Source organism: Phoca vitulina, unplaced genomic scaffold (genome assembly GCF_004348235.1).
Source record: "Phoca vitulina isolate PV1807 unplaced genomic scaffold, GSC_HSeal_1.0 scaffold15, whole genome shotgun sequence".
NCBI lineage: Eukaryota > Metazoa > Chordata > Mammalia > Carnivora > Phocidae > Phoca > Phoca vitulina.
In genome coordinates this window covers 20,732,707-20,746,091 of record NW_022589718.1, presented here as the reverse complement: position 1 = coordinate 20,746,091, position 13,385 = coordinate 20,732,707, and the positions used below count along the sequence as shown (strand labels likewise).

The window sequence follows — 13,385 nt, the reverse complement described above, 5'->3', positions numbered from 1 at the left end:
CTCGGCCCAACCACTGTCCACGGGGAGAGGGGAGGCCCTACCAATATCACAGTCCTAACGCGAGCGCCGACTTCTATCCTGGCGGTTCCCCACTCCTTCCTGGAAGGCTTCCTCTTCCTGCCATACTTGTCGCAACACCGAAAAGCCCCGTCCTATCCTTCCTACCCCGTCTCTCCTGCGCCGCCCCCCCCGTCTCGCTTGGTGCGGTCCCGTGCCGCGGGTCACGCGGCGGCGGGGCGCGGCCTGCTCCAAGCCCGGGTGGTGTTTCTCGCCGCGTTTGCCCGCGTTCTTCGGAGCGGTCTTGCGGGTGGGACCATGCTGGGCCGGAGTCGCGTAACCTTAGTCCTCCTAACCGTGGCTGTTACCTGTGCGTTGGCGCAGCAGGCGCCGCCGGTGAGTGAGCTCTAGGGGACGGCGCAGAGAGGGGCGTGCAGCGCAGAGGTGGCGCAGGTGCGGGTGGGGCGCGAGGAACAGCGGGTGCCGGGCAGCATCTTTCCGGGGGTCTGTGGTATACTGTGCGGGGGTGTGGGTGCAGAGCGGACTGCTGAACCCTGTCCCGGCTTGATTCCGTACAAGCTGGGACAAGAAAGCCTTTCAGGGAAATCCTAATCTCTCTACAATGCTCGTTGTGATTTGCACACCCCCAATTTGAGTGATTGCGCTTGTTCTACCAGTTCCAGGCTCGCGCATCCAGAACTGCTAAGAGAAAAAGTTCCAGTCGACTTGTGTACATAATTCAGTTAAGCGACGGACTGATGACTTTGGCATTCTCCGCCAGGTGACGAGGTGCTGAAGGAGAAGGTGCAGCCTAGACTCCTGAGGTCCCTGGGAAAGGCCGAGGCGTCCCCAGTCAGGGCAGTGGGAGCAGCCCAGACAGGCCCCGGTGTGGCTGCTGTGGCCTTAAACCCCGAGTCATGCGAACGCCTGTCCCGTGGCTCTTTCCCCAAAAGGAAGTCACAGGAACCCAGACTTGGTAACTGCAAGAGACAGTGAGTGACCAGCCAGAGAAGGAAGTAGATTCGGTAGGAAGATGTCTAGCCAGAGGTTATACTACTGTTTACTGAAGCATGCCGAAACTCAGGCCTCTGACACCTAGTCTGGTGCTCTTTCGTACTTCTCTTCTTTAAAAGCAGTAAGACTCCATTTTTCTTTGCCAACAGATCAGATAAATAGGAATCTGGGTGCAAATTAGATGAAGGTGGTCTTGAATAGCTTAGGTAGGGTATTGATAGTGGGAGCAAGATATGCATTCTCTTACTTTTTTATTTTTCTAAGGAGAAATGGTCTAAGAATAAAATCATGGTGGGATATTCATTCATTCATTAAAACTGATGGGATATTAAGCAAATAAAAGCAGAATAAAATAGTATGTACAGTGATTTCAGTAACAGAAAAATACACAGTATGTACATGTAGACAAGGATTAGAAGGGTATAAGAAGAAATAAAATTAGTTTGCTTTAGTGTGTGTAGGGAATTAATATGCTGTAAAGTGGTTGCGATTATGAGAATTTTAAAAGAATTTAACACTTTGATACCGTAAGTGCCCTTCAGCCAAAGGCCACCAGAAAACGCACCTGCAGTTGGACAAATTGAGTTTATTACTCTTTGCAGTGAGAAAGGATGTACACCATGGGCAATTGTGGGGCCTCTCAATAAAGGCATTTGGCAAAACTTTTTTCATGATTTGGACTTTGGTTGTGTGGGGGTAGGTCCAAGAACTAGGGGGTTTGCTCTACACTGGATACTTTCAGAAGGTGGGGCAATTCTATGATTGGGTAAAGAAGAAACATTTATTTAGCAAGAGAAGGGGATGTTTGGCATTTTGTGGGTTGCACAATACCCTTGTTCTTGTGCTTAAACAGAATCATGAAGTAGCCTTGCTTTGTTTCATTTTATCATGTCTCAGAGTAACCTTAATTGAGGTAGGTATTCTGTGAAATTGATTATATCCAACATGAGAACAGAAGTGGCCTGGATGTGAGTGTCATACCAGTTTGTAATAATATTGGGGTCTAATTGTGAACCTCCGAGCAGTTTCAGATGTCAGAGGATGCTTTTTTTTTTTTAATTTCTCAATATTTTTTTCAAGTACGAGTTTTTAAAAAGCTGTCTTTAGAATAACAAGATAATAGGTTTTTTTAAAGATTTTATTTATTTATTTGACAGAGAGAGACACAGCGAGAGAGGGAACACAAGCAGGGGGAGTGGGAGAGGGAGAAGCAGGCTTCCCGCAGAGCCCGATGCGGGGCTCGATCCCAGGACCCTGGGATCATGACCTGAGCCGAAGGCAGACGCTTAACAACTGAGCCACTCAGGCGCCCCAATAGTTATTATCTAGCTTAGTGGTTGTCAAAATCTAGTCTAGCCACTCGTGTCAGTTTGGGAAGCTGTGTTCACAAGTCTTTAATGAAAGAGAAAAATGAAGGCATAAAACCAAAATTATTAATTTAGAATGTTGTTATTCTGATTTGATGGCTTTTCACTTTTTGTTGTTAAAGTGTTCTTTTGTGTACGTGGGGTTTTGTTTGTTTTTTAACCTCCCCACATGGGAGAATAAAAATTTGGATTCTCTTGTGCTGGGCTTTTCTTAATATTTTACTCATCTGGAAAAAGCTGGCTGAAAAGGACCTTTGGAACCTCCCGGAAGTGTAATGACCCCATTCTCTGACAAGAATAAGCAGTTTTTCACTTTGAATCATATGATAAACTGTGCGTATCCACATAGTAACAAAAGATATTTCAAAACTACTTTTGATAAATGTGAACAGTGAGGACTGGCTTTAAATTACAAACAAAAATCATTTGATTTGGAATGTGTGGGTTTTGTGTTTGAGGCTTTTCAGAATATAGCATATTTTAAGGGCTTCCTGAGTCATGCTTAGTTACTGATTTTATTAAAAGACCTACTAAGAGATGGTGCTGGCGGGGGTGGCACAAGAAATATCTGAAGAGGGAGATGAAGACAGTGTCATCCAGGGCTCTGTGGACCTTGTTAAGGCTTTTCACTTGAAAAAGATCAGTCTGGATTGGAAGAGAGCAAGGGTGGATATGAGGAGACTAGCCTGGGGGAGAAAACAGGGTGCAGGGTGATGGACAGGAGGGTGGTGCAGTGGAAAGGGAGAGAAGTGGATGGTTCTAGAGAAAAGTAGGAGGTAGAAGGAGCAGGAGGAAGGATTGGGTGAGTGCCGCAGTTGGCCCAATGGCGGCATCACTGCCAGGGAACACAAGAAGGGAAAAGTTGCAGGGTGGAAGAATGAGGATTGTTTTTATTCTGGGGATGTTGAATTTCAGGGGCACCAGGATATCCAGGAGGCGTTTGGGACTGGAGCTCAGAAGAGGGAGATGGGAGTCACAGGCAGACTACTTGAAGCCACTGGAGCAAGTGAACATTGAGCAGATAGATGACCTAGAAAGGGAAGAAGAGGATGAGGCAAGGGTTAGGGTACCTGCAGGTGTATGTGTCAGGTAGAGAAGACATGGCAAAGTTTAAAGCCACAGCCAGAGTGTGAGAGTGAGCCTTGCAGAAGCAAAGTGGGACAGGTTCTCCCTGTGTTGAATGCCTTTGTGATGTCACGTGTCTGTTATACTTGGTAGTTGGAGGTCATTGGTCACCTTGGCCTGAGCAGTGTTGGGAGCAGAAAATAAGTTGCTGTAGGCTGGGGAGTGATGAGAAGGAGAAGAAGCAGAGTGGGAGAGATGACTGTTGTCAGTAATAAATCTGAGCAGATTCTGAAAAATGTGTGGAAATGAAACATAATGGCTCAGTAATTAATTGCTGAATCAAACTTATTTTTATGCATCAGGTTCTCATATCAGTAATAATATCGTTGACATTATAGCTCCTAGATCAGCTTTTAGCAATGATTTTTACAAAGTTTCCAAAAATCACATACACCCCTTCTGGCCTGGCCAGTATTATTGTACTGCATCTGCTTTCCCCCGGTACTCCAAAGGAAGGAACACAGAGATATAATCTGTTCACTTAGTCGACAGATACTGCAGGCCTACTGTGTGCTACATTATGTTCCAGATGCTGCTAACGAGTTAGTGATAGATACAAAGGTCCCAGCCCTCATGGAAGGTTTATTCCCATTCCTTTCACCTAAATATTCCTAGTTTAATAGAGTACCATCCCGTCAAAGGTCAGAAAACAAACTTTGCTTGCCCATTCGAGTTTGTTATATATGCAAGAAACATGCCTTACTCAATAGGTCTGTGTTTGCTCTGTTGTACACAGAGATCATTTTAAGAAACAAATCTTATTTAGAAAATAATTGTTGGTGAATTAAAGAACTAAAATTACCTTGCTAGAATTGTTTGACTTCTTTTCCGATGGTATGAATACTGGTGTGGGCTATATAACTTCAGATTACCTTTCATTACCTTTTTCTGACTATGTGAAGAAGACAAGGCCATAATGGCTTTCTGAACTTTTTTACAGTCTTAGAAGCATACATTTCATCGAAGTTCTCACTAAGTCTGCAGGACACAAATATTCCCAGGAGTTGGATAAGTTATGTCATTTCTTTTAGGCATGGAGCATTTGAGTTGCTAATAGAAGAATTTTCACTTTCTGTTATTTTCCTAAATAAAGTGTGTCCAGTAGCTCTGCAATTTTTCTTAATGAATGGAGAGGAAATAAGACTGCTTAATTTCTTAAGAGGTTCAAGTTCCTATTAATCACTAGAATAATTAGGGAATTTATTGACCCAGAAAGTGTTTACAAAACATTTTACAGAGATTTTCACCACTTCCTCTGGTCCTAGGAAGCAGAAATGCTAGAGAGCAAGTGAGAGAGAGAGATTCTTAGTTGGTTGTGCTTTCCCCCTCTGTGACAGAGCTGCACAATACTCCAAGCCCACTATATAAACCTCTACCTATCATCTATTTATAATCTTTACTTATCATCTATTTAAATTTTTACCTGTCTTGATAAGGTTGTCTGTTATTAAAATTGTGTATAGTTACATTTGGAGATAGTAAGAAACTTTAAATAACAAATGAGCTTGTTGTAATTCCATTTCGAGTCTCTACATAGATTTTGAAGCTGTCTTCCCTCGTAGAAGAGTCCCTTGAAGGTGAGACTGCAGCTATCTCCACTCTACCCCCAAATCTAACGTCTCCGTTTAAAATGACTTTGGTGTTGGGGCACCTGGGTGGCTCAGTCGTTAAGCATCTGCCTTCGGCTCGGGTCATGATCCAGGGGTCCTGGGATCAAGCCCCGCATTGGGCTCCCTGCTCCGCGGGGAGCCTGCTTCTCCCTCTCCCACTCCCCCTGCTTGTGTTCCCTCTCGCTGTCTCTCTGTCAAATAAATAAAATCTTTAAAAAAATAAAAAATAAAAAAAATAAAATGACTTTGGTGTTAATACCTTCTGAGCACCTGAAATACCCTGGTCTTACACTGCTACCTTTAAAAAAATTCAGTCACATTTACCCTTTCCTCTTTCAGCCAGATTCTAGGTAGATGTCCTGACTGTACATGGTGTTTATTTTTTTTTTAAAGATTTACTTATTTATTTATTTTAAGAGAGCGAAAGAGGGAACACAAGCAGGGAGAGTGGGAGAGGGAGAAGCAGGCTTCCCGCGGAGCAGGGAGCCCGATGCGGGGCTCGATCCCAGGACCCTGGGATCATGACCTGAGCCGAAGGCAGACGCTTAACGACTGAGCCACCCAGGCGCTCCTGTACATGGTGTTTATGTTTATTGCCAGGTTATCAGAGCACAATGTTATTGGCCTCCGACTCCCACATATATGATGGCGAGGCTGCTCTCCCTTCTAGGGCAGGTTGAGTTCTCTTCTAAGACTTGACAGAGCACTTTTAACGTCTCTCACATTGTCTCATAAGAAATATGCCTTGTTGTTTGATTTTTATGTTGGCTTTTGCACCCAGGCCATGCAGATATAATTATTAGGGACAGGTGAGCATTATTGCATTGCACTCCCTGCTGAGTTGATTCTAGTGATCATCAAAAGCCCTGAAGGAAATGCAGATTGTTCCCTATTAGGAATTAAATTGAGACATTGGTTTTAGTGCTATCTCTGTGGGAAACCATGTGAGAGAGAGAGCAGGGGAAGGAAGCAGAGACTGGTTCTTTCACCAGCTGTGTAACCTTCAATCAGTGATGGAGGTGGGCCTTGCATCCTAAACATGAGCCTAAAGTTCCTTGATAACTTGAAATTCAGTACAAGGACATAACTTGATTTTAATGAATTAAATCACATTCTAAACTAACCAAAAGTTCTGATATTTAGAAGAATTGTATAGTGGATAAGTTAGAATGCAGTAAAAGTTGCATTTCTAAAGTTAATTGCTCTTATTAAACGATGTCTATGGAAAATTCATAGTTGCAACTTAAGACTTTAAGTAGAGTGCTACTTTTTAGTGTCCATTTCTAACTTTGCTAAACAAGGACTGTGCCCTCCATCACAGTTATATGTTGTTGTCATTTTTTAAAAAGATTTTATTTATTTGAGAGAGAGAGAGAGAGCTCACAAGAGTGGGGAAGGGGCAGAGGGAGAGAAGGGAATCTTAAGCAGACCCCATGCTGAACACGGAGCCCAATGTGGGGCTCCATCCCGCATCCCAGAGACCATGACCTCAGCTGAAACCAAGAGTCAGATGCTTAACTGAGTGAGCCATCCAGGTACCCCTTGTTGTTGTTTTTAATTCCAGCTACTTAACTTACAATGTAATATTAATTTCAGCTGTACAGTATAGTGATTCAATACTTGCATACATCACCCAGTGCTCATCACAAGTGCACTCCTTAATCCACGCCCTCCCCTCTGATAACCATCAGTTTGTTCTCTATAATTTTATAAAGAGTCTGTTTCTTGATTTGACTCTCTTTTTCCCCCCCTTTGCTCTTTTGTTTCTTAAATTCCACATATGAGTGAAATCATAGGGTATTTGTCTTTCTCTGACTTATTTCACTTAGCATAATAACTCCATGTGGTTGCAAATGTCAAGATTTTGTTTCCCTTGCTTCAGGAGACATTTGTAGAAAAAAGTTGCTTCAGCCAATGTCAAAGAAGTTACTGCCTGTGCTCTCTTCTAGGATTTTTACAGTTTCATGTCTCACACTTAGGTCTTTAATCTGTCTTGAATTTATTTTTGTGTATGATATAAGAAAGTGGTCCAGTTTCATTCTTTTGCATGTTACTGTCCAGTTTTCCCAACACCATTTGTTGAAGAGATTGTGTTTTTTTCCCCATTGGATATTCTTTCCTGCTTTAGCAAAGATTAATTGACTATACAGTTGTGTGTTTAATTTTGGGTTTTCTATTCTTTTCCATTGATCAATGTGTGTTTTTTTGTGTCAGTATCATACCGTTTTGATCACTACAGCTTTGTAATATAACTTGAAGTGCCTCCAGCTCTGCTTTTCTTTTTCATGGTTGCTTTGGCTATTCAGGGTTTTTTGTGGTTCCATATAAATTTTAGGACTCTTTGTTCTAGATCTGTGAAAAATGCTGTTGGTATTTTGATAGGGATTGCGTTAAATGTATAGATTGCTTCGGGCAATATAGTCATTTTTAAGTATTTCTTCTTCCAATCCATGAGAATGGAATGTCTTTCCATTTTTTTTGTGTGTCATCTTCGATTTCTTTCATCAGTGTTTTATAGTTTTCAGAGTACAGGCCTTTTGGTTAGGTGTATTCCTAGGTATCTTATTATTTTGGGTGCAGTATAAATGGGAGGTTTTTTTTCCTAATTTCTCTTTCTGCTGCTTCATTATTAGTGTATACAAATGCAACAGATTTCTGTAGATTGATTTTATATCCTGCAACTTTACTGAATTTGTTGATCAGTTCTAGCAGTTTTTTTGCTGGAGTCTTTTGGTTTTCTTATATATAGTATATCATCTGAAAGTTTTTCTTTTTCCTTACCAATTTGGTTGCCTTTAATTTTACCTTTTGTTGTCTGACATTTATGGCTAGAACTGCCAGTAGTATGTTGAATAAATGTGGTGAGAGTGGAAATCCTTGTCTCATTCCTGACCTTAGGGGGAAAACTCTTGAGTTTTTGCCCTTCAAGGATGCTGCTAGTTGTGGGTTTTTCATAGATGGACTTTATAATGCTAAGGTATGTTCCGTCTGAACCTACTTTGTTGAGGGTTTTTATTGTGAATGGATGTTGTACTTTGTCATAGGCTTTTTTTGGTGTCTGCTGAAAAGATCATATGGTTCTTATCCTTTCTCTAATTGATGTGATGTGTCGTGTTGATTGATTTGTGAATATTGAACCACCCCTGCAACCCAGGAATAAATCCTACTTGATCGTGGTGAGTGATTTTTTTTTAATGAATTGTTAGATCTAGTATTTTGTTGAAGATTTTTGGCATCTGTATTCATTGCAAATATTGGCCTGGAGTTCTCTTTTTTTGTGGTGGTTTATCTGGTTTTGATATCAGGGTAATGCTGGCATCATAGAATGAATTTGGAAGTTTTCCTTCCTCTTCTACTTTTTAGAATAGTTTGAGAATAGGTAGTAATGCTTCTTTAAATGTTTGGTAGAATTCCCTGTGAAGCCATCTGATCCTAGATTTTTGTTTGTTTGGTTTTTTGATTACTGACTCAGTTTCTTTGCTGGTTATCATCAGTCTGTTCAAATTTTATATTTCCTCCTGCTTCAGTTTTGGTAGTTTATATGTTTCTAGGAATGTATCTATTTCTTCTAGGTTATCCAATTTGTTGGCATATAGTTTTTCACAATATTCTTCTATAATTGTTTGTATTTTTGTGGTGTGTTGTTATTTCTCCTATCTCATTGTGATTTTATTTATCTGAGTTCTTTCTCTTTTTTTCTTGATAAGTCTGGTTAGAGGTTTATCAATTTTATTGATTTTTTTTTTCAAAGAACCAGCTCCTGATTTCATTGATATGTTGGGTTTTTGTTTGTTTTTAGTTTTTATATCATTTATTTATGCCGTAATCTTTATTATTTCCTTCCTTCTGCTGGTTTTGGGTTTTGCTTGTTGTTCTTTTTCTGGCTCCTTCAGGTGTAAGGTTAGGTTGTTAGATTATTTATTTGAGATTTTTCTTGCTTCTTGAGGTAGGTCTGTATTACTATAAACTTCCCTCTTAGAACTGCTTTTGCTGCATTCCAAAGGTTTTGGACCATTTTGTTTTCATTTTCATTTGTTTCCATGTACTTTTTTATTTTCTCTTTTATTTCATGGTTGACCATTCATTTTTTAGTAGCATGATATTTAACCTCACGTATTTGTGCTCTTTGCAGATTTTTCTTGTAATTGACTACTGATTTCATAGCATTGTGGTCAGAAAAGGTGCATGATATGACTATGGTCTTCTTGAATTTGTTGAAGCTTGTTTAATGGGCTAATATGTGATATGTCCTGGAAAGTGTTCCATGTGCACTTGAAAATGTGTATTCTGCTGTTTTAGGGTGGAATGTTCTGACTATATCTGTTAAATCTATCTGTTCCAGCATGTCATTCAAAGTACTGTTTACTTGTTGATTTTCTGTTTAGATGATCTGTCCGTTGAAGTAAGCGGTGTGTTAAAGTTCCCTACCATTATTGTATTATTATATTAGTTCCTTTGTGTTTGTTATTAGCTGTTTTATGTATTTGGGTACATAAATATGTACAGTTGTTATATCTTCTTGTTGGATTGTCCCCTTCATAATTATATAGTGTCCTTCTTTGTCTCTTGTTAGTCTTTGTTTTAAACTCTAGTTTGTCTGATAGGACTATTGCTACTCTGGCTTTCGTTTGACATCCGTTTGCATGGTAGATATTTGTCTATTCCCTGACTTTCAATCTGCAGGTGTCTTTATGTCGAAAATGAGTCTCTTGTAGGCAGTATATAGATGAAGTCTTGATTTTTTTTTTATTCGTTCTATCACCCTATGTCTTTTGATTGAAGTATTTAATCTATTTATATTCAAAGTAATTATTGGTAGATAAGTATTATCATTTTATTATTTGTTTTATGCTTGTTTCTCAAGCTTTTCTCTGATCCTTTCTTTATTTCTCTCATGGTTTGCTGATTTTCTTTAGTGATATATTTGGATTCCATTCTCTTTATTCTTTGCATGTTTATTAGTGGTTTTTAATATATAATTCCCATTAGGTTTATATATAACCTCCTTTGCATATGGCAGTCTGTATTAAATGGATGGTCCTTTAAGTTTGAATTCATTCATTACTCCTCTCCTCCCCAAGTTTTAGGTATATGTTGTTAAATCTTTTATCCTTTTATTTTGTGAGTTCCTTGACTGATTTTTTACAGAAATATTCATTTTTATTGCTTTTATGTTTCCTACCTTTATACTGTCACTTTTGGTCTCTCCTTTCTACTCTAAGAGTCCCCTCTAATATTTCTTGCAGAGCTGGTTTAATGGTCACAATCTCCTTCAGTTTAGTTTTTGTTTGGGAAATTTTTTATCTCTCCTTCTATTCTGAATGATAGGCTTCCTGGAGACAGTATTCGTGGTTGCCGATTTTTCCCGTTCAGCACTTTGAAGGTATATCATGCCACTTTCTTCTGGCTTGGAAAGTTTCTGCTGAAAAATCTCCTGCTGGCCTTATGGGTTTCCCCTTGTAAGTTACTGCCTTCTTTTGTCTTCATGTTTTTAAATTTTTTTCCTTATCACTATATTTTGCCAATTTAATTACAATATGTCCTGATATGGGTCTGCTTTTCTTGATTTTGATGGGAGTTCTCTGTGCCTTCTGGATCTGTGCCTTCTGGATCTGGATATCTGTTCTTCCCCAGATTAGGAGTTTTCAGCTATTATTTCTTCAAATAAATTTCCTATCCCCTTTTTTCTCTCTCCTTCTTTTGGAAGTCCTTTAATATAAATATTATTACACTTGATGGAGTCACTGAGTTCCCTAAATCTTTTCTCGTATTGCATATTTTGTCTCTTTTGTTCATCTTGATTATTTTCCATTCCTCTGTCTTCTAGATCACTAAATTCATTCCTCTGCATCTTCCATTCCTGATGTTCATTTCATCAATGTGTTTATCATTTCACTTATTGTACCCTTTATCTCTGCTATGTTATTCCTTATGTGTGTGTTAAGGGTCTCATTCAAGTCTTCCACTCCTTTCTCAATTCAGTGGGTATCCTTATGATCATTACTTTAAATTCTCTATCAAGCATGTTACTTATATGTGTTCAGCTTAGATCTCTGGCTGTGGCCTTGTCCTATTCTTTCATTTGGGTTAAGTTTCTCTGTCTACTCATTTTGTCCAAGTCTCTGTGCCTGCTTCTGTCTGTTGGGAAAGTCAGCATTTCCTGTTCTTGAGGAAAATGGCCTTATGAAGAAGAGGTCCTATAGTGCCCTGCCATATGGTGTCCCTTGTTCCCCCAGAGCCTGGTGCTTCTGGGAGTGTCTCCAGTGTATGTTGCTTGTGTTCTGCTGTTGTGTCCTGGACGCTTTATCTGTCAGGCCACTTGTCTGCAGAGGTCTCTTTGCTTCTTGTGGGCATGGTTTGGTTCCTGCCCTAATTGTAGTGCATTTTAACTAGGTGTGCTCTGGTCTATTTGTGAAATGAGACTGTTGCCACTGCAGCTGGAACAGAAGCTCTGCAAAACTCCCATGTCCGGATACTCAGTGTGAGCAGGAGTTTGAGCCAGTCTTCTGGGGGAAAGGAACCACTGTGCTGGGACTGAGGCAAGTGTGACTGGAGGGGGCGGGCAGTGTGTTCCACTTGGTCTAAGCATGTTAAGTAATGAGTGTGGGTACAGGGCTGGTTCCTGAAGGTGGCCCTGTGCTTATGTTGATGGGCGTGGAAATGGCCAGCCAGTTCCTTTGTTCCTGCAGTGGTCTCTTCATGAATGCTGTCTCTCTGGGATGTGCTTAGAGATGAACAAATAACCCCCTTACCATGGCCCCAGGTGCTCTTCAGATCGCTATTTCCACACACTCTGTGGATTGTTTGCCTGCGTTCTCTCCAAGAGCTACACAATGCTCTCTGGACTCTATTCCAGCCAACCCCTCTGATCTTTAAAACTCCAGGCTTTAAGCCCCACTAGTTTCCAGAAATTATGAAATTTGACCCCTCTCACTTTCCAAGGCAATTGCTATGGGGGTTTCATTTTCTGTTGTACTCCCCATGTGCTAGTCTGTCCCTTACCCTTCTCTGCGACCCTGCCTCCCTCCCCACTGCAGCAGTCATGATCTGTTTCTCTCCCATATCACATCTCTGCACTTCCTACCTTCTTCACTGTGGCCTCTTTTCTGCTTTTAGTTGTGGAGTTTGTTCTACCAGTTTTGAGGTCAATTTCTGAGGTATATAGGATGATTTGGTAGTTATCTAGTTGTATTCATGGGATGAGGGGAGCCTAGGGGCCTCCCACTCTGCCACCATCTTCCTCTCCTTGCTCTATATGTTGTTATTTTAAAATAATTTTAGATAATGACAGTTACAGACACTTAAATATAAGATCAGAGAATCATTCCTTGAAAATCTTCCACGTAAATGAAATTATGCAATTTTTAAATTTAATGTTTTAAAGTTTGTATCGAAGTGTACATAGTTAAAGAAAATCAAATGATATAGATAGGCTTATGATGAATATCAAGTTTCCTGGTTCATTCTTTCTACCCCCATTACCCTTCCCTAGAAGTGAATACTTTTAACTATTTGTACTCAGGTGATATTCAGGCAGAACCTGTGTTTACTATCATACTAGTTGTTTGCAGCTCAGTCTGTTTAATTAATTGGTGCTCATGCCATATTGGGGGCTAGAAGTTTTTATTCACTCCTGGTTATTTTTATGAATATTACTTTGATATGTTTATGCTTAATTTGTCTCAATCAACTTTAGGCATTGTCTACTCTAATACTGCAATGATGGATAAAAATTTAGCTTCCTTGGACCATCTTTCCTGCATCTCTTTTTTTTTTTTTTTTAACAGTTTTGAGATATAACTGATATATTATACAATTCACCCCCTAAAACTATACAGTTTAATGGCTTCAGTATATTCACAGAGTTGTGCGACAATTTCTCCAGTCAATTTTAGAACACTTTCATCATCCCCAAAAGAAACCTCTTATCCCTTAGCCCTAAACCTGAAACCTACCCCTCAGCCCTCAGTAATCACTTATATACTTTCTGTCTCTGTGGATTTGTCCTTTCTGGACGTTTTACATAAAGGGAATCATAAAATATGTGGTTCTTTGTGATTGGCTTCCTTCACTTAGCATAGTGTTTTCAAGGTTCATCCACACTGTAGCATGTAGCAATACTTCATTTCTGTTTATGATGGAATAACTTCCATTGTATGGCTATACCACATTTTGATCATCCATTCATCAGTTAATGGACATTTGGGTTGTTTCCACTTTTGGTATTGTGAGTAATGATGCTATGAACTTTTGTATTTGTGTAGATTTTTTT

General features: G+C 40.0%; 1 protein-coding gene across 1 annotated transcript in view; it reads left to right on the top strand.

The window, feature by feature from the left end:
* The first annotated feature begins 198 nt into the window (after positions 1–198).
* ASAH1 (N-acylsphingosine amidohydrolase 1) overlaps positions 199–13,385 on the top strand; it is a 48,579-nt gene continuing 35,392 nt past the window's right edge. The window contains exon 1 of the mRNA XM_032413575.1: positions 199–393. Within this exon, the coding sequence (XP_032269466.1) occupies positions 316–393 (78 nt within the window). The 5' untranslated portion in view covers positions 199–315. The remainder of the gene's footprint in view (positions 394–13,385) is intronic.